The following is a 20346-nucleotide window of genomic DNA, read 5'->3' on the forward strand; positions in this document are numbered from 1 at the left end:
TGGAGACATTCAAAACCTGATGGGATGTGTTCTTGTCACCTAATCTAGGTGATCCTGCTCTAGCAGGGGGGTTGGACTGGATGACCTTTGGAGGTCCCTTCCAACCCCTGCCATTCTGTGATTCTCTGATTAAGGATCCTTTTGCTTTGGTAGTGATAACTGCTACTTTGCTATCACAGGATCTCTGACTGGTAACTTGACTGCTCCTGACAAATCTTTTCTCTGTCTGTAAGGAGGCAAGACACCTGGCTCTCAAAAAAAGAATCTCCCCTCCAGTCTTGCAGTAAGACAGTGGGTAGATTTGTTCTGAAGGTATCTGGAAAACATGATAATCAAAGGGAGGAGACCCAAACTTGCTGGCACTGGAACAGAAGAGTTGCCTATTGGTGGTTTTCAGATCTCCCTGAAAAAAATTCCTCACATTTTTTGCTTCTGATCCTGCAACTCGAGGAGATGGCAAACAAATATTACAATACAGCCCTCTGTTTTAATCAAACACCTGCTCCTTTGTTCTTCTTTTAATTTGCTCAAATTCTGTATATACAAAGCTAGTGAAGAAGGATTGCCATCTCCTGGGCAAGACACACTAAGGCAGTTTCTCCATCCGCTCACAAGTCAGATAACTCTGCAGAGCAAATTGATCTTGTTCCCTTCTCTGCCACACAAAAGTAGTAGCCACGTGGCACACGGGCTTCCTTGCCCTCTCACTTAAATTTGCACTGTGGCAGTTGTGAAAACAAAGTGACCAGACAGGATGGAGTGATTCCATTCCTCTGAGCTTCTGCTTGGGATAACCCTCGGGGTGCTTAATGGTGCTTAGAAAGGGTCGGGTATTCACATTTGTCCTTAAACAGAAGGCATCTGTTGCACCAGGTGTCCCGAAGGAAGCTGGTGGCTTTTCATTGTCTCTGTCCGCAAACAAGATCTGGTTTAGAAGTCAGAAAGTGTTCACAACTGAGATGAACGGTCGGATTTGGAACTGTTGGAGAGGGTTCAGAGGAGCCACAAGGATGATTAGAGGGCTGGAGCACCTGCCCTACAAAGAGAGGCTGAGGGAACTGGGCTTGTTCAGCCTGGAGAAGAGAAGGCTGCGGGGGGACCTCATTGCAGCCTTCCAGTACCTGAAGGGAGCTTATAGGCAGGAGGGGATTCGACTTTTTAAAAGAGCAGATAATGGCAGGACAAGGGGGAATGGACTAAAGCTAAAGGAGGGAAGGTTTAGATTAGATATTAGGGGGAAGTTTTTTACAGAAAGAGTGGTGAGGTGCTGGAACAGGCTGCCCAGAGAGGTAGTGGATTCCCCATCCCTGGAGGTGTTCAAGGCCAGGTTGGATGGGGCCCTGGGCAACCTTGTGTAGCTCCAGGCCTGGAGGTTGGTGTCCCTGCCTGTGGCAGGGGGGTTGGAGCTCTCTGATCCTTGGGGTCCCTTCCAACCCAGACCATTCTATGATTCTATGATTCTATGATTTTGGTGGTTGATCTTGCGGTAGCTTCCTACGCGCAGGAGCAACGCAAAAAGAACTCAGGGGGGGTTTGCTCAGTGACATGCATCCTGCATTTGTTACCTGGAGGAGGGTGACCCAGGGCTGTGGCACTTGTGTTGGCCAGCGATGTGGTCTGTCTCTCTCAAGAGCCAAGGGAAATGCCACAGCAGTGCAGTCACTGTGCTAAGGGCAGAGTCTGGCAGCGCTGGTTTGTTCCTGCTGGCATTGAGTGCAGGTGGAGGCACCTCTTCCCCTCACACTGACCACCCCTGGAGAGTGTCTCTCAGGCCCATGGGCGTATGTTACTGAACGGAGTTTGACTTCTGACCCCTGCCATCAGAGCTTCAGTTCTAAATGCAGAACAGCAGGAAAACATTAATGGAGTCGTTATTTATTGATTTATAATTAAATTTCTAAAATCTGTAAAGCTAATTTAATAATTTACTTTTTCAGAATGTTGGTTCACCATCATTTTGCATGTTTGGGTCTCGGTAGCATTATCCTACTCCTGAAACATTCACCTTAAGGAAGGTTCCAGACCTTCACTAGAAGCAGTTCTAGCTAACAGTCCTAATGCATCTTGTGATACCAAGAATTGGGATTTAAAGCTTCACCTTGTAAAAACAGCCAGGTTTGTGTGTGTAAGCCTCAGTGCAAACACAGCCCAACTTCATTAGGTTACTCACCTGTTTAGTGAAATGTTAGAGGCTCCCAAGGGGCCTGTGTGTAGACTGAACACCCCACACCACCCGTGGTCCATTTTTTCCTTCATGATGCATGATGTGTAGCTTCACCTCCTAGGGCAGGATTGAAGCAGGCAGTTGCTGGTGTGAGCAGAGCTCGCAGTGATGAACGCTCCACACAGTAAATAGCTGTAGAAGTGCTGGAGACTGTCTAGCCCGGTCTCCCACTTGAAGCAGGACTGTTGCTAACACAAAATTGGGTCAGTTGTGGCTTTGTTTAGCTGAGTCTTCAAAACCTCCATGAATGGAGACTTCACAGTCCCCCTGGGCAAATCCCTCTAGTCCTGTACTAGCCTCTTACTGAGTGTTTTTCCCTAATGTTCACCTGAACCTAAGCCACAGACTGTGGTTGCTTCCCCTTGACATATGTGGTTCCACTGAGAAGACTGTGGCCATTGTCTTTTACAGCTACTTGAAGGAGAGTAAGGCTGCTGCAAGGTGACACCTTAGCTTAAAGAATTGCGGGTCTCTCACTCAGCCTCTACTCCTTGGTCACACAAGCATTTCCTTTGTATAAGGAAATCTCTGAAATAATCCTGAGTGGCTCAGGAGCAGTAAGACCTACACCCCAACATACCTTCTCAGTGAAGGGAAGGGACCAAGTGGAGAAAGACCACTGCCATGAGCCGTGGTAGCCCTGTGGAGCATGCAGGTGTTCCTGTAGCCATCTTGGAGAGCTGGCTGGCTGTTTTGACTATGGTGGGTGTAGGTCATGGTAGGTAGGTGGAGGCTGAAGGGTGGTGACTGTTGCTTTCTAACCTGGTTCAAACCTGCCCCTGCTGGAATGGGAGTAAGTGAAAAGAAGCCTGACAGCACAGCCGCTTTGAGACTGTGTGTTCAGTACCCCTCTAGGAGGTGAATGACACCGCCTTGCAACGTTCCTTACTATGAAACACCACATTTCCTCTGCTCTCACCCCTCTGCAGCGTTCCAACCCCCATGCTGCCTACCCCAACCCCGGACCAAGCACATCGCAGCCACAGAGCAGCATGGGATATTCAACTACCTCCCAGCAGCCGCCACAGTACTCGCATCAGACACACCGGTACTGAGCTGCCTCCCAATACCGTCAATGCACTGTCGCTAATGCTGCAGGACCGGCCGCGCAGCTGCCTGCCTGGAACCCGGCTTGGGCCACGAGAATGTACTGTACAACCACACCTCCAACCCGTCCCATTGCCACCCTCCACCCCCCTTCCACAGAGTGGAGTAGTGGCTCCCAAACTGTACCTGGGTTGTTTTTTTTTTTTTGGGGTTAGACTTGAACAGAAAGTGCTAGCACAAGTTTGTGTTGTGGATATGCTACTTCCATAGTTTACTTGACATGGTTCAGACTGACCGATGCATTTTTTTCAGTGACAGTCTGTAGCAGTTGAAGCTGTGAAATGTGCTAGGGGCAAGCATTTTTGTTGTTGTTATGTGGTGAATTCTCTTGATGTAACAACTCTCTCTGACCGATAGTACATGACATCTTTGAACTGGTACTTGAAACATACAGTATATGTAACCATGGCAAAAAAAAACAAACAAAAAAGCAAACTAACCGTGACTCTGAGACAGTTTTAATAGACATTTCCTTTTAGTGACTTTTGTGGGTTGGTTCATTTTCCACCTAGTTCAATGTTTTATGACCGTCACGATTGCTACGATGAGGTTTTTTTTTTAAGAACATGAAACCTTTGCATTTTTTTTTCCCCAGCAATTACAAACGTCCCAAAGATTAATTTCCAACATAAGTTTTTGGTTTGGTTTGTTTTTTTTTCCCTTAATCTATGACTTGACTGGTATTAAAGCTGCTATTTGATAGTGAAATAAGTATGTTGTCATTGATATAAACATGTTTGGTTCAGCAAACGAACGAAAATGATTGTCATAGACAGTGTTCTATTTTTTTTTTCTCTTCCTGTTGGTGTTAATGAGTTGTGAGCATGCTTTGGGATTACAGAAGCATGAGTGATATTTCCTAAACAAAGGTGCGGCATCCGTTCAGATACTTCGTCATGATTTTTGAGAACCAGCTTGGTGTAGTGGATTTTAAATTTTGTTCAGTTAATTATTGTTATTATTATTATTATTATTATTTCTTTTTTTAAATGTTCACACGTCGTTTTAGGGGTGCCATTCCTACAGCAGAGGATCAAGGTGTTAGGAGAGCCTTAGAATTTATGAGGAAAAACTTACATACAATGTACTGTATCAAACTATTTTACATGAATGACACAAGTATTCTGAATCAAAGAAGAATCAAACATTGTTAAAACAAGGTGTTATGTAATAAATTTATTTTTCATAAATCTGCATATGACCTTTGCCTGTGTTCCTTTTTGCCAGCAGCACCAGCACCCCGCTGCTGCCTCGCACATCCATGTCAGGTTGGGTCCTGAGCTGCAGCATCTGATGGGAGTTTTTCTTGCAAGTGGGCAGGCTTCCATGAACTGCTGTCAATGATTTATTATTATTATTGTTAAGTAGGAGAAGAAGAATAATAGTGCCTTCATAAAACATCACTACCCCTGTTGCTGCATGTAGCTGATCGGCTGGAGATACCTTGAACATGGGGTTATTGCTACCTGCAGTTCATAGAACCACAGAATCATGGGGGTTGGAAGGGACCTGGAGAGATCATCGGGTCCAACCCCCCTGCCAAAGCAGCTCCCCAGCTCACATTGCACAGACAGGCGTCCAGACAGGGCTGGAATCTCTCCAGAGATGGAGACTCCACCACCTCCCTGGGCAGCCTGTCCCAGGGCTCTGGCACCCTCACTGGGGAAAAGTTCTTCCCCATGTTGGTGTGGAACTTCCTGTGCTCCAACTTGCAGCCATTGCCCCTTGTCCTGTCCCCACAGAGCACTGAAAAGGGGCTGCCCATTTCCCTCTGCATCCCATGCTTAAGATACTTATAAACATTCATAAGGTCCCCCCTTAGTCTTCTTTTCTCCAGGCTGAACAGTCCCAGCTCACTCAGCCTTTCCTCACAGGGGAGATGCTCCAGGCCCTTCATCATCTTTGTAGCCTCCTCTGGACTCTCTCCAGGAGATCCCTGTCTTTTTTATCCCAGGGAGCCCAGAACTGGACACAAAATGGGGCAGGCAGCTCCTTTTCAGCTACGAAGTCTTGGAGACCTGCCAGTCTGAATAGTTCCTCTAAGGTTTTCATCTCAGTATCTGACACCACACTGTGTCTGTGTGACATACACGTGCAGGATTTGTTTTTCCTGGATCAGCTGGCACAATCCATTCAAATGCACTGAGCTGCTCACAGGAGGGGAGTGGGACAAGCAAAAGAAAAACCAAAGTGGTGTCCAGCCCGAAGTGCAAACGATGTTTGAGGTAAGCAGGAAATTACCTGGGTGGAGTAGAGGTTTAAGTACTCAGGAGGCTTTAAAGGAAAAAATGGAGTGCAGTTTAAGCTGCATGGCTAATGCTGAGCGACACCCTCTTTGATACCCTCTTTGTTTTGACATAAGTGTTGTCAAAATCTGGCTTTCCTCTGTTTCTGGAATAAAACTGTGTAGGTGGGGATGCTTCAGTTTATTATTTTCTCTTAATTAAAATCCTTTTCTTGTCTTTTCCTTAATTAATATACAGGCTTTGAACTTGCCTGCTGAGTATCTCTAGACTCTTCTCCAGGTACTGAAACAGTGACAAGAATAACTTTCCTTTGCCTGAAGTACTACTGGCCTAGAATTTTTTGCTTTCTTATCAATGCATAATCACATGAATGCAGTCTAGTTAACACTCCTGCTAGTGCAAGCCTTATTTGGTACCAGTATATCCTGGTGTCTCCAATGTTTGGTTTAAAAGGAGCAGGCTGGCTTTCATTTCAGTTTTACAAAGGGAAATGGACCCAGCTAACAAAAGAGCTCTTGCCATTAGTTTGTGCTTGAAAGTCATTTTCCTATTAAGGTATTTGAGATGAAGAGGCAGTTTGGCCGCTAATTATAATGCAGCTGAATTATACTCTACATTTAGTTCTAAATAGCCCCCCTGCTCCATTTGCAGCAATTCCCTTCCTTCTGCTCCAGTTTTAGGAGATGTATTGCAGATTCCCTGAGCAAACAGATCCCCCGGGGACGGCAGAGCTGAGTATTTGCCTTGTTGTGGTGTCTGAGGCATCTGGTCAGATGGGAGTCCAAGGCTCCTTTCTTTAGAGCTGCAGGAAGAGATGTTTCAGTGCTTGGTAACTCTGATCATGGGCTGTATTTCTATATTTTTTTGGCAGATAAGGTTAGTCTTGTCACTTTTATAAATGATCTGCATCAAATACGGCTTTTAAGGTTTCAGGAGTACTGAGGGCGAGGCCCTAAATTACTTCCCTGAACTGTTTAGTAATAATCACCAAAAAAAAGTAAATAATAAACCTGTCCCTGTTCTTGTTGGGCTTTTTATGTGAGGGTAATGGAAAGGGGAGGAGGAAGAAAGTTCCTTTGAGGATGTTTCACGGAAGAGTAGCCGATTCCTGGGAGGGAGCTGGCAGCTGGGCGTGCAGCAGCTTTGCCTCCTTCCTCGCCTTAACCCAGCGCTTGTTCCTGGCTTCAAGAACTTCACAGCTTTTCATTTTTCACCAACAATTATCTGGACCAATCTGGGAGTATTTCAAACAGCTGGAGCCTGGGAGCTTAGCTTTGTTGCTCTGATTGAAGAGCAGATTGTTTCTCCAGAGTAGGCTTATGTAGAAACCGGGCTTAACTTGATGGCGAGGAGAAACACGCTGCTGGGCACCTTCACCTTGTGCTCCCAGCGACCCCAGCTTGTGGCAGCTCTGAATTGATCATACCTGATAAGAAACAGGCCTCTTTGAGAAGAACTGTAGATAAAGAGCCTTTTTAAAGAGGATTTGATGATGGAATTGAGTGCACCCTCAGCAAGTTTGCGGATGACACCAAGCTGAGTGGTGTGGTCGACACCCCAGAAGGAAAGGAAGCCATCCAGAGGGATCTTGACAGGCTGGAAAGGTGGGACTGGGTGAACCTAATGAGGTTCAACACTGCCAAGTGTCAGGTGTTGCACTTGGGCCAGAGGAATCCCAGACATAGATACAGACTGGGAGAAGAGCTCCTGGAGAGTAGCCCTGCTGAGAAGGACCTGGGGGTTCTGGTGGACAAGGAACTTCACATGAGCCAGCAGTGGCTCTTGCAGCTCACAAGGCCAATGGTATCCTGGGCTCCATCAGCAGAGGGGTGGCAGCAGGGACAGGGAGGGGATTGTCCCTCTCTACTCTGCCCTTGTGAGGCGCCATCTGGAGTCCTGTGTCCAGGTCTGGGGCCCCCAATACAAGAAAGATGTGGAACTGTTGGAGAGGGTTCAGAGGAGCCACAGAGATGATTAGAGGGCTGGAGCACCTCCCCTATGAAGAGAGGATGAGGAACCTGGGCTTGTTCAGCCTGGAGAAGAGAGGGCTGTGGGGGGAACTCATTGCAGCCTTCTGGTACCTGAAGGGAGCATAGAAGTAGGATCCTTGGGGTCCCTTCCAACCCAGACCACTCTATGATTCTATTGATTCCACAGTAGTGGTGGGGAGGAGCAGTCAGAAGAAGGAAATGAGACCAGTTCTGTCCTCTACATACCTAGAAACTGGGAAATAGTCTCCCAATTGCCCATGGCAGTGCCCACGCGATGCCCAGCTGAGGGGCTGGCCAGTGCTAGTCCAGGTTTTCTTTCAGCTTCCTTTTCTCCTTCCTTCTGAAGCCACTGCTGGGCAGAGTCTCTTCTGGGTCTGGGGCAATCCCTCTGTAGGTAGGTGGCAAGCTCCTCAAGCAGTGAGGGCAGTAGGCCTGAGTGGGAGAGGAGGGTGCAAGCACATCTCTCTCCAGGCTCTTTTTCACTGCCTGTGTGAGTGACGCTGTGTTTTTGTGGGATCCGTGGTTCCCCGCTTGGGTTTCTCGGGGTGACACTTTGTGTGGGTGGCAGGTATGGGCCACTCGACGTGTCTCAGTCCTTGGTGCCTCATTTGTGCTAGATGGGATCCTCCAGATACAAAGAGCAAGGTCCTCCATGTTTTCCTTGCTGAAGGCCAGCAGCAGCCCAAGTGTCTCGTCAGCTGCCACGTCCGTGGTTGCTTTGCACAGAGCTTTGGCCACAACACAGAGGAAGATGCTTCCATGAGACTGATGAGTAGGACATTGTCATTTCTGATCGTCAGGCTGTTGTTTTATAGAAGGTGCTGTCAACTCAGCCCTTATTTACCAACTGAAACAAGAAGACAGCAAAGCACGAGTGGAGTGTGAGTGATGCTCGCAGGGGTTAGCCCCAGCGTGTGAAATGCCCTTAAGCTCTGTCAAAAAAGGCTCTTGGAAGGTGTTCCTATAATTTTCACCTTCTTGTTTGTCTCTTGCCCACTCAGAGCACAGCAGAGGTGGCAGTTGGTGAGATCAAGGGTCGGAGTTGGTTGTAAGTGAAGGTTTTATGTGAGGAAATTACTTGTGCTGCTTCCCAGTGTCCATTGATTTCTTCCTACAATGACTCTTTGAACAGTAAGCAGCTCCTGTTGTATCTCCTCCCAGCCCCATCCGGGCTTCGCTCAAGAAGACAAGCTGTGATCTCTGCCTTTCACATGCAGTGGCTGCTGCTGATTTTATGGGCATGGTTAGGCAGTTTGCCACCAAGTGGGATAATGATGGTGGGATGGAGCCTGCAGGATCTCATATCGGTTATTGTGCATCAGAAAGGAAGGACACAGATTCTTCCTTGGAGCCAGTGGTGAAGTTGCAGACCTGCCATCTGGAGTAAAGGTTGTTGCCTGTGTAAGCTGAGCCTATTTTCTGCAGGAGGACTGAGCAATGTGGTGCTCCCTACGTGCAGTTTCAGTTACACCCCTGAGCAGAGCAGCTCTTTTGTGCTGGGTAGCGCAACACCTCAGCATCCTCCTGCAGGCTGAGTGGCGGCAGCGCTTTGGGATGCCAGTTCTGAGACAGTTTAATAGCGTCCCTGGAGATCAAGGTAGATGAGCTTAATTCAGTGTAATTTGCCTGTCACAGCTATGGATAAAGAACACTTTGTGAAATAACGTGTCAGGCGTCTGAGTGATGGGATGTACAAACTGTGCTCGAGCGGCAGGAGAAGTAGAGAGGAAGGTGCTTACCCTTTCAAAGCAAAGCAGAAAAAAGGCTGCTTCTTCCTCCAGGACACTTGGGCCAAGTTGCTCTCCTCAAGAGTTGTGAGCAGCCTTTATCTAGGTTGGCGTCAGTGATGCAGGAGGCCACCATCCCCAGAGGACTGTCTTTAGTTAATGGGATCCTGTGCTGTAGAGCTTGGCAGCAGCACCAGTGTTAACTGGGGTGATGCACACCAGCTCCAACCCAGGATGGGAGTGTGGAAAAGCTCCATCACTGCTCTGAAAGCTCCTATGTCACAACATGTTGAAAAGCACTTTTCAGCCTGCCAGGATCAGGGTCTTTCCTTGTCTGGCACACTTAGCTTAACAATCCCTTTGCATTTCTGGTCCTATGGAGGTGGGCTGGGGACCCACCTGAGCCAGAGGGGGAGGAAGACCTACATCCCCTATGAAGAGAGGCTGAGGGAGCTGGGCTTGTACAGCCTGGAGAAGAAAAGGCTGCGGGGGGACCTCATTGCAGCCTTCCAGTACCTGAAGGGAACATACAAACAGGAGGGGAATCGACTTTTCCAAAGGGTAGACACTGGCAGGACAAGGGGGAATGGATTAAAACTAAAGGAAGGAAGGTTTAGATTAGATTTTAGGGCAAAGTTCTTTACAGAGAGAGTGGTGAGGTGCTGGAACAGGCTGCCCAGAGAGGTGGTGGATGCCCCGTCCCTGGAGGTGTTCAAGGCCAGGTTGGATGGGGCCCTGGGCAGCCTTGTGTAGATCCAGGCCTGGAGGTTGGTGTCCCTGCCTGTGGCAGGGGGGTTGGAGCTCTGTGATCCTTGGGGTCCCTTCCAACCCAGGCCATTCTATGATTCTATAATTCTAGGAAAGGGACAGTGCAAGAAGCACTTGCTATTTAAAGCAGCACAGCCTGTCTTGGCTCATAGCCCCATGCCCACAGCAACACCAGGGGTGGACTTTACAGCATCCACTTTCAGGCAACGTTTCTCTTTCCTCAGCCTGGGATGTGGGGAAGCTGCAGTGTGCTCTGAGCAAGCCCTCACTCAGTGTCTGTTGGAGCTTTGTACAATGCTTTACCCACAGAGTCTGAGGAGCAGCAGCCTCTCTGCCACCCCACCAGCTGTGTAAGAAACACGGACAGCTGACAGATCATAGAATGTGTAAGGTTGGAAGGGGCCTTTAGAGGTCATCCAGTCCAACCCTCCTGCAGTGAGCAGGGACATCTTCACTAGATCAAGCTGCTCAGAGCCCCATCAAGCCTGACCCTGAATATCTCCAGGGATGGAGGCTCTACCGCCTCTCTGGGCAACCTGTTCCAGTGACCCACCACCCTCATATTGAAGAACTTTATCCTAATATCCAACTTAAATCTCCCCCTTTTTGAGTTTAAAACCATTCCCCCTCACCCTACTGCTACACGCCCTCGTGAGCAGTTGGATGAAGGGAGGGAGATGAAGTAGGAGTTTGTGTAAGGACAGCAGCTGCAGGAGTGCTGAGATCAGAGCAGAAAAGACCTGAGCAGATGCCTGTGGAAGGCACCCTTACACCTTTCACAAAGGCACTATATGAGAAGGTGAAGAGGTCTTACCCTGTGAGGGGCAAATAATGGTCTCATCTTTAATGGAGCTTGTTCCTTCTCCAACAGGCCACTGTGCCAAAAATTGACCATGTCCTACCTTTGTGTTCCCAGTTGATGCAGGGTTGCCTTAAGCATCCAGCAGCTGGGCTTCCTGCAAGGTGCTGGCAGGGTGTGCATGGAGCCATTCTTGTCCACCAACTTTTTACATGAAAATTCTTTCACTGTTTATCATGTTTCTTAAATGTGCCCAGGGACCTGTAAGGCTTCCTACTCCATCTTAGTGAGGTCTTCCCATTAACTGGATAGGGAAGACAATACAATAGTTTGGAATGTTCCACATCAGCTTCAGCCAGGTGCTGCTGTTGTAGACCAGAATATGGAGCAGAAAGCCATGGAGAAGGATTCTTTCCTCTGTTTGGGGGCCAGGAATGGTCACCGTGGTGTACTTTGAGGTGTGCTCACCTCAGTGCAGGAAGTTCATGTGCAGCTTGGGCACTGCTGTGCTTCAGGCTTTGCCCTGTCTCTCTGCCCCATCCTACCTTCAGAAGATCAGGAAAAGGTGAGAGGAATATGATGTCCCAGCCCAGGAACAGGGGGTGTTGGGTGACTGCAGGCTGAATATGAGCCAGCAGTGTGCCCAGGCAGCCAAGAAGGCCAATGGCATCCTGGCTTGTATCAAAAACTGTGTGGCCAGTAGGTCTAGGGAGGTAATTGTGCCCCTGAACTGGGCATTGGGGAGGCCACACCTTGAGTGCTGTGTCCAGTTCTGGGCTCCTCACCATCAGAAGGACATTGAGGTCCTGGAGCGAGTGCAGAGAAGGGCAACCAGGCTGGGGAAGGGGCTGGAGGGCAAATCCTCTGAGCAGCGGCTGAGGGAGCTGGGGCTGTTCAGCCTGGAGAAGAGGAGGCTGAGGGGAGACCTTCTCCCCACCTACAACTACCTGAAGGGAGGTTGTAGAGAGGTGGGCGATGGTCTCCTCAGCCAGGGGACAGGAGATGGGACAAGGGGCAATGGCATGAAGCTGTGCCAGGGCAGGGACAGATTGGACATTAGAAACAAATGTTTTTCTGCAAGAGTTGTCAGGGCCTGGAACAGGCTGCCCAGGGAGGGGGTTGATTCACCTTCCCTGGATGTGTTCAAAAAAAGGGTAGATGAGGTACTCAGGGATCTGGTTCAGCTTAGGATGGAAATGGTTGGACTTGATGATCTTCAAAGGTCTCTTCCAACCTTGTGATTCTTGTGATTCTGTGATTCTGTGAACTTGGAAACACCTATATCAGCTCCTACTATGTGGTACACTACCACCAGCCATGCAGGTGTGTAAGATACCCACACGATTAATTCACATGCCAGACAAAACCAGCTGGTTTGGAAATCCCACCCCAGTTCCCTTGGGGGCTTTGCTGGGAGGTGGTTTGGCATCACTTTCCTTGCAGAAGACCAACACCTGCAGCAGAGATTCTGCATATTCCCAGTGAAGAGATTTTGTGCCTTCACCTCGTGGACCTTGGGCTGAAGCTCAGACCGTGACCATGAGGCATCAGTGGTGCAGTTTGAGTTCAGGATCCTCCAAATAAACCATCACTGAAAACCTTCAGTCTTCCAACTCAGACAAGGTGATGCAACAGCGAAGAAGTCCATGGAAAACCCAAAACCTGTTAAACCCCAAGGCAAGGAAGGAAATGTGGGTATGACGTGGACTGTGAAAATACAAAAGCGGGGCCATGGTAAGAGAAGCCAAAAGGAGTGTTTGAATCAAAAGTACCTAGAGACAAAGGCAAACCAATGGTCTGGAGACGCTCTGGAGGTGCATGAGTCTGAGGATGCCACAGGGCAGGTGAAGAGATGATGTGATGTGGGGCTGGGCAGCACTAGGACCTGCTGCTCCTCACCGTGCTGGGGGCTGAGCATGGAGATGAGTCCCCTTCACATCCCAAATGGTGTCACCATTTCCCAGTGCCCACCCCCCTTGCACCCAAATTAAGCTCAGGTATCTCAGGAAGACAAAAAGCATCTCACAGCTGGTGATCTGTGGGGGCAAAGCTAGTGCCTGGCACGGGCAAGTTGGTAAATCATAGAATCATTGAATCATAGGGGTTGGAAGGGACCTGGAGAGATCATTGGGTCCAACCCCCCTGCCAAAGCAGCTCCCCAGCTCATATTGCACAGACAGGCATCCAGATGGGGCTGGAATCTCTCCAGAGATGGAGACTCCACCACCTCCCTGGGCAGCCTGTCCCAGGGCTCTGGCACCCTCACTGGGGAAAAGTTCTTCCCCATGTTGGTGTGGAACTTCCTGTGCTCCAACTTGCAGCCATTGCCCCTTGTCCTGTCTCCACAGAGCACTGAAAAGGGGCTGCCCATTTCCCCCTGCATTCCATGCTTAAGATATTTATAAACATTAATTAGGTCCCCCCTTAGTCTTCTCTTCTCCAGGCTGAACAGTCCCAGCTCACTCAGCCTTTCCTCACAGGGGAGATGCTCCAGGCCCTTCATCATCTTCGCAGCCCTTCTCTGGACTCTCCCCAGGAGATCCCTGTCCTTTTTATCCCAGGGAGCTCAGAACTGGACACAATACTCCAGGTGGAGCCTGACCAGGGCCCCAGCAAGGGCATTGCCCTCCCGTGCCAGGGGCCAGGCAGAGACTGGTGTCGAGGCCCCGCGGCGCCTCGCTGCAGCGTGGTGCCTCTTGATGGCCAGCACACACCGCTGCTTCGTTCTGCAGTGCATGGCGGAGAATCCGATCCCAGCTCGTGTAGCTCGAGCTCCATCTCAAGCTCTTACCCTTCAGACCTCGCACAGAGGATGTTATTTCTAACACATATTTTAGGCAGTAAAGCCTTCAGAGAGGGCTGCTGCGTTCCCACCGTGCCTTCTTGCTGGGAGAAGCCCGCCTTAGCTACTTGGAGTATTCAAACGCTTGATATGGAGTATCTGGTCTCTGGAAAAATGCCTCAGGGTGAAACGTGTTTAATAGAGAGAGGCTAATATGTGAGTGATTTATCTCATTTTGGGAAGTTCATGCCTGTAATTCAATAACCCCATGAGCTACACTTAACTGTATTCAATAAAGATGATCTAAAAGAGATGTTCGTGCAGGTGAAGGATTCAAGAACTGGAGGGAAAGATGTTATAAATAAACGGGCTTGAAGCAAACAGGGAGCTCAGGCAGAACCCTTCCCCAGGATAAATGTCTTGAGCATCATTAAACCGGTACAAATGGCTCTGTGAGCTGCAGAGGTTTCTTCCTCTGAAAGGAAAAAGCTGTGAGAGGCACTTTCATTAGGGAGAAAATGTCACCTTACGCCCCGGCCGTGACCCAAATCCCTCAGCAATCCTTTCCGAGCTGTCAGCGTGGGGAGCAGCCCTGGCAGAGCCTGCTGGATCATCTTGAAATAAGGTGGTGTTAGGAAGGGCACAGGGAGGTGGGTTTGCAAGCAGCCAGAGGGAAGAGGTGTGACAACCCCGGGCTTTATTCTCCACCTGCTCTGGAAAGCCCTTAGACACAAACCTGGGTGTGCAAAGTGCTGCTTTGCAGACAGTGCTGTGAGCGAGCTGTATGACAGCATGACAAGAAAATACGGTCTCTAGATAGCTGTTCAGGGATGTAATTGCCCAGTTTGAATGTAAAACCGAAGTAAATAGCACTGGCAGCTGAGTCACCTGATTGCAGACCTGAAGCACTTCAAACTTAGGTCTAAAAATACCTTGTGTGCTCCTTACACACAGCCTTACTGGCTGCACAGAGAAGGAAAGGGCACTGAATGAAAAAAAAGGCATCACAACATTGACAGTGGCTGTGGAAAGGGCTTTGGGACACGGTGTCAGTGTTGCCCCCAGCCTGGTGCTGGTGACAGCCATGGCTGTGTGGCAATCTGGCACCAGTGGCTTGCTGTGGGCAGATAGAGGTGCCAGCCTGGTCCAGGTACAGGCTCTCAGCCTCCCCACCAACTGCCAAGTGAGACAGCGTGCCTCTGCCTCGTAAAGCCAGCAAGCTTTGTGGAATGACATTGTTTTAAACCCACAGTGTCCTACTTCAGGCCGAGTGCAGGCCAGGCCGCTGAGCTGTGTTGCTCTACTGACACCCAGCAGCTCAGGGCCGCGGCCACACAGCACATCCATAAGCATCTCCCCTGCCTGGCACTCTGGCACATGGCAGCTGGTCCCCTCTGGCTTGCTCAATGCTGGGGTTTGCAGTGCTATGCCAAAACTTCAGGGAAGCCCCTGGGGGGAGATTTTCATCCCAGAGGAGAGGCACAGCTGGCCTGCAGCCGGGCTGCCGCATGCTGCTCTGCTCCCCCTCGTCCCCAGCAAGGAGGAGAAGGGGCAGGGGTGGGGGCAGGGGTCATTGAAGGTACAAAGCGGTCACAATGCCAGGGAAAACGATAGGGATTTTCAGCCCAGCTGAAGGAAGAGGTGACAGAGGAGGCCTGGGGGTAGCAAATAGGCCGTGACCGCTCACCGCCTCTTCCCAGCCAACGCCTTGGAGGCACGGAGCAAAAGCAGGAGGTGGCATGCTTTGACACAGTGTGATTTTACTGGCTGGCAGTGCTAGCCACAGCTTTGAAACATGGCAGGGACAACTCAGGAAAAGAAAATAATTTAAAGGCTATTGCCTCTGGAGACATTAACTCAGGCTCAGGGGGTCCCGTGGGCCCTGAAAGGCAGGGAAGAGATGCTGGGGAGGTGCTGCGCTGGGTTTGCCCTGCCCTCACCCTCCTCCCATGGTGTCTGCTGCCAGTAGGGACCAGCCATGGCATCAGATGGACATTTTGTCTGACCAAGGGTGAGGATTCCTCTACGACACGCAGCCTGGAAGAGCCACACGCAGAGCTCTGTGCTCATCCCCCCTGCATCCCGCGGTGCGGCAGCTCACCCAGCGCAGCAGGAGCCTGTCGGTGTGAGGTGTATTGGTCCCTTCATTGCCCTGAGGGCCAAAGCCCAAAATCTTCAAAAATGAAAAGATCAGCACTGGATAAAATGAGTGAGAAGAGACATGTTGCTGGCAGGGTTAGAGGAGAGGACAAGAGGCAGAGTTGCCAGAGCCCCTGGGGCACCTGCTGCTGCTACCATGGCTCCTGCTGCCAGCACCACCAAGCATGTGGGCATGGCTGGAGGCACTAGGAAAGGAAAGGTCCAGGGAGCTGTAGCAAGGGTTGGCCAAGCAGATGGAGGAGAGGACAAAGGTGAGCAGCAGGAGCACCCCAACCTGTGCAACCCACTGTGGTACATGAGGCTCCTGTTCTTTCCTTCGCTCTCCAGTATTTATTTTACTGGAATAAACAACCCAACCCTTCCCAGCCCCTGTGGAGGCTCTGGTGCTCCTGGTGTCCCCATCTGTCTCAATGACCCAGCAGCCAGTACTAGAAGTCATACCAAGGAAGCTGTAAGTCTTGTTTCTATTCTGATGTGTCACTGCCACAGATGGGGCTGGCATCGAAAGCCTGGGCTGAGGCACAGCCAGACGCTCAGCTTGTCTGGGATGGAGCTCCTGATGACTGGAGCACTGGGAGGGATTTTCCAAAACACGTGGCACAAAGCTGACAGGTTTTGTTTTTCCTGCTACTTTCAGAAGGGACTTGCCTTGGCAATGAGCTCATCTGTTTGGCAAGGGCAGCCAAGTCGCTCACCCCAGGCGCAGCCTCCCAGCACCTCGCTTGGTCCTCTCCAGGGCTGAGGGAGGAGATGCCTGGCCCTGGCATCCCACACCTCCCACTCCAGCCAGTCTGATGGGCTGAGCAGCTCAGAGGGAAGCCCAAATGCACTCAAGTTGGGGCAGTGAAAATGTACAATACGGGGTGGGGGTATGTGTGGGGGGTGGTGCTAAAAGGCTGCGACTCAATCCAAAGGAGTAAGTCTGTCTGAGCCCTGAGCCTGGGACAGCCTCCAGGGGTTTCTTTAGGTCATTTTTGTGCCGTTCTGAATGTTTTGGAAAGTACATTTTTTCCAGCTGATTCAAACAGAGATTGCTGTCTATGTTTTCCCAAAAAGCTTTCCAAATAGGTTTTTGAGCAGGCCAGGAGGGGGAATCACAAGGGTGCGCAAAGCCCTTGGAGAGCAGAAAACTTCTCTTCCGGGCTTCATTTGTTCCTTGGTGTTTCCAGAAAGTAGCTCACTGAGCAATTATTTCCCTTATGTTGTCATTCTTCTTGGTTGCTGAAATGTCTGTAGCTGCCATTTATGTATAACACCCTCCTAATGTCTGTCCCAGCTGCCTTTCCACTCAAAATCCACAGGAAGGGTAAATATCGCATCAAGCTTCTACCACCTCAGTGATCTCTTTCCTTCAGATACTTTGCATTTCTCTTTAGCACTTCTGTTTGCTGTTTTGCTTGCACACACTGTGACTATTCTGTACCCTGTTTGCCCTCAGCAGTGGTATCCAGTCGCTTGCACCTGTGTGGGTGCAGTACAGCGCGAGGGACAAACCCGGGGTAATAGGAAAGACACAGTGAAAATGGCAAATCTCCTTCCCTCTCTCTCTCAACGGAGCTGAACAAACCAGCCCTCATAAATATGCAGAGTAATAAAACCCTTAATGCAGCATGATTAAAAAGTTATGGTTCCCCCAGCAACCCGAACTCGGCTGCATCGCTCGCGCCGAGGGTCTGAGATGACGGGCTTTGCCGTTAAATTTAAGCCTTCATCCGCCTCGGTGTGATGCAGGGGGTTAGGGTTGCCATGGGAATGGGAGGTCAGGTTTTGTGCTGGTGTGAACGTGGAGAAGCTAGCCAGTCAGTCCCCTGCCCTCCCAGGCTGGTGCTGCTGCTCCCGGGTGCCTTGGTAGCTGGCAGCTGCCTCTGCCTGCCCGCGGCGGTGGCTGAAAGCATCTCCCTGGTTTTGGTCCAGCCCCACACCTGGCACAGGGGGGGGTCAAACTCCTTCATCTTTCTAGAAGAAAGGAACCAGCACTCCCACAGCACTAGCACTTCCTAAAATGTGCATTTTTGGGGGGTGTGTGTGTTTTTTTTTAGTCCTCAGTTCCTGGCAAGACTTGGCACACTGCTTCCAGAGTTCTCCTGGGTCAATCCTCTCACACATCGCCCCCTTCCCTTCCCTTCCCTTCCCTTCCCTTCCCTTCCCTTCCCTTCCCTTCCCTTCCCTTCCCTTCCCTTCCCTTCCCTTCCCTTCCCTTCCCTTCCCTTCCCTTCCCTTCCCTTCCCTTCCCTTCCCTTCCCTTCCCTTCCCTTCCCTTCCCTTCCCTTCCCTTCCCTTCCCTTCCCTTCCCTTCCCTTCCCTTCCCTTCCCTTCCCTTCCCTTCCCTTCCCTTCCCTTCCCTTCCCTTCCCTTCCCTTTCCCAAACCTGCAGCTGCTCCCGTGCCCCTCCTTGTTTGCTCGGGGTGACCTGTGAATCTCATCCCCAAAGAGCAGTGGTCCCTAAGGAGTTCAGCCCCCAGTGGGTACAAAGGAATGTCCAGTTTGGGATTTGCAGGGGAGCTCTGTGAGTACTGCAGGCAAGGAGCCCCGTGGAGAGGAGCAGACCCGAAATGAGAACAAGGAATGAATTCGGCCAGGGTAATGAGCCTTTAGGAGATCTCAGCCAGGATCTGTGAGCTCTCTGACACATCAGGAGTTTAATCAAGACAGAGTGTCTTTCCCACTGCTGCTGGGGCACAGATTGCTGGCCCGGGGCGCAGGAGCTCCTGCCTGTGGTTTTACGGCCGGCGGTACGCGGGGAGGTGGGAGCGGCTGATGGCAACGACCCCCCTGGCCTCCCGATTTATGACTCTGTGAATTCCAAACTGGCCATTTGCTTGTAACATTTGTCATTTAGACTGAACGAGATGCCGTGCAGGCAGTGACCAGAAGCGATGGCACACGGCTGCTGCCCCGGCCCCAGGCAGCTGGCACTGGGAGAGGCAGCTTGCCCCATGTGCCATGAGTGGCTCCCACCATTGCAGCCCATGAAAAGCCCCCTTTGGGGGCTTGTTTTCATCTTAATGGTCCAAATGCTCCTTCCAGGTGGGACAGAGACCTCCTGTAACATCTGTGCACTGGAAGCATGGGCAGGGCATCGAGTGTGAGCAAAATACTTGGTGATTTGCTTTAATCTCTGTACAGGTATCGCTCCTGCTGGTGCCAGACTTCACTGCTCCCATACCCAGCCCTCTCTGTGAATTTTGCCCCCAGGTTAAATCACCTTGATGTGACTCACAGTCAGCAGCAAGGAAGGGGAAATGCCAAACAGGCTTGAAGCCAGGATGATATTCTGGCTGTGCTCATCCTTTCATGAACCTGAGGAGCAGCTGAGTGCTCCAGTGCTGTTGTTCATTTGGTTGGGTCACATCCTTGCAGTGAGAAGGCTCCTGACCTTGCTCAACAAATCAACAATAAAACTAACACATTTCAAAGAATATCCCCTTCTATGTGAGGTCATCTATTTACAAGTTTCCCCTAACTATGTCCCTTTTTGGAAAAATGAAAGCTGCAGCTCTCATGTAATGGCATGAAGTTACAGGGTGGGAAAAGCTCCTGCCTCCCCAGCCTAGCTCCTGCCTCCCCACTGACACAGGGAACAGGCTGGGAACTACCCACTTCCAAATGGCCCAGGTGCCTTCCCTGCAGTGCTGCCAGGAGAAGCTGCACATGGCTGGCCCTGCTGCACTGGCCCTGCTGCTCTGTAGGTACAGCCAGCAGAAGAAGACATGTCCTTCTGAAGGTATAGTAACATGGAAAGCACAGGGGGGAAAAGCTCAAAAGAGCCAGAAGGATATTTACTGCTAGGAAATCAATCAGAGAATCTTTAAGGCTGGAAAAGACCTCTATGATCATCAAGTCCAACCATCTGTCCAATACCACCCTGTCGACTAAACCATGTCCTGGAGTGCCACATCTACACGTTTTTTGAACACCTCCAGGGATGGTGACTCCACCACTTCCCCAGGCAGCCTGTTCCAATGCCTGGCCTCTCTTTCAGTGAAGAAAATTTTCCTAATATACAATCTAACCCTCCCCTGATGCAACCTGGAACCATTTCCCCTCGTCCTGTCACCAGCCTAGAGAGGCAGGAGCAATACCTGTACAGAGATTTGTGCAAATCACAAATCGCCCTGCCCATGCTTCCAGTGCACAGATGTTACAGGAGGTCCCTGTCCCACCTGGAAGGAGCATTAAGATGAAAAAAAGCCCCAAAGGGGGCTTTTAATGGGCTGCAATGGTGGGAGCCACTCATGGCACATGGGGCAAGCTGCCTCTCCCGGTGCCAGCTGCCTGGGGCCGGGGCAGCAGCCGTGTGCCATCGCTTCTGGTCACTGCCTGCACGGCATCTCGTTCAGTCTAAATGACAAATGTTACAAGCAAATGGCCAGTTTGGAATTCACAGAGTCATAAATCGGGAGGCCAGGGGGGTCGTTACCATCTGAAGCTGTCTCAGGACTGACGCACAGACGTACAGAAAGAGCTCCACGAGGGTTTCCCACTTATCAGAGCTACGGTAAACACTGGGATCAGCCTCTGTGCGAGGCTGGTCTGGGGTGC

At 50.4% G+C, this 20346-nt stretch overlaps 1 protein-coding gene across 2 annotated transcripts in view; it reads left to right on the forward strand.

Moving 5' to 3' along the window:
• The window catches only part of CDK8 (cyclin dependent kinase 8), a gene marked incomplete at its 5' end in the record, with an annotated part of 83629 nt that extends 80161 nt beyond the window's left edge, over positions 1 to 3468 (forward strand). For both annotated transcript variants that reach the window (XM_084279302.1, XM_084279303.1), the window contains one exon: positions 3154 to 3468. In XM_084279302.1, coding sequence (XP_084135428.1) covers positions 3154 to 3279 — 126 coding nt within the window. In that variant the 3' untranslated portion in view covers positions 3280 to 3468. The remainder of the gene's footprint in view (positions 1 to 3153) is intronic.
• Positions 3469 to 20346: the final 16878 nt, after the last annotated feature.

Source organism: Gallinula chloropus (assembly GCF_964237585.1).
Source record: "Gallinula chloropus genome assembly, chromosome: 1".
NCBI classification, from domain to species: domain Eukaryota; kingdom Metazoa; phylum Chordata; class Aves; order Gruiformes; family Rallidae; genus Gallinula; species Gallinula chloropus.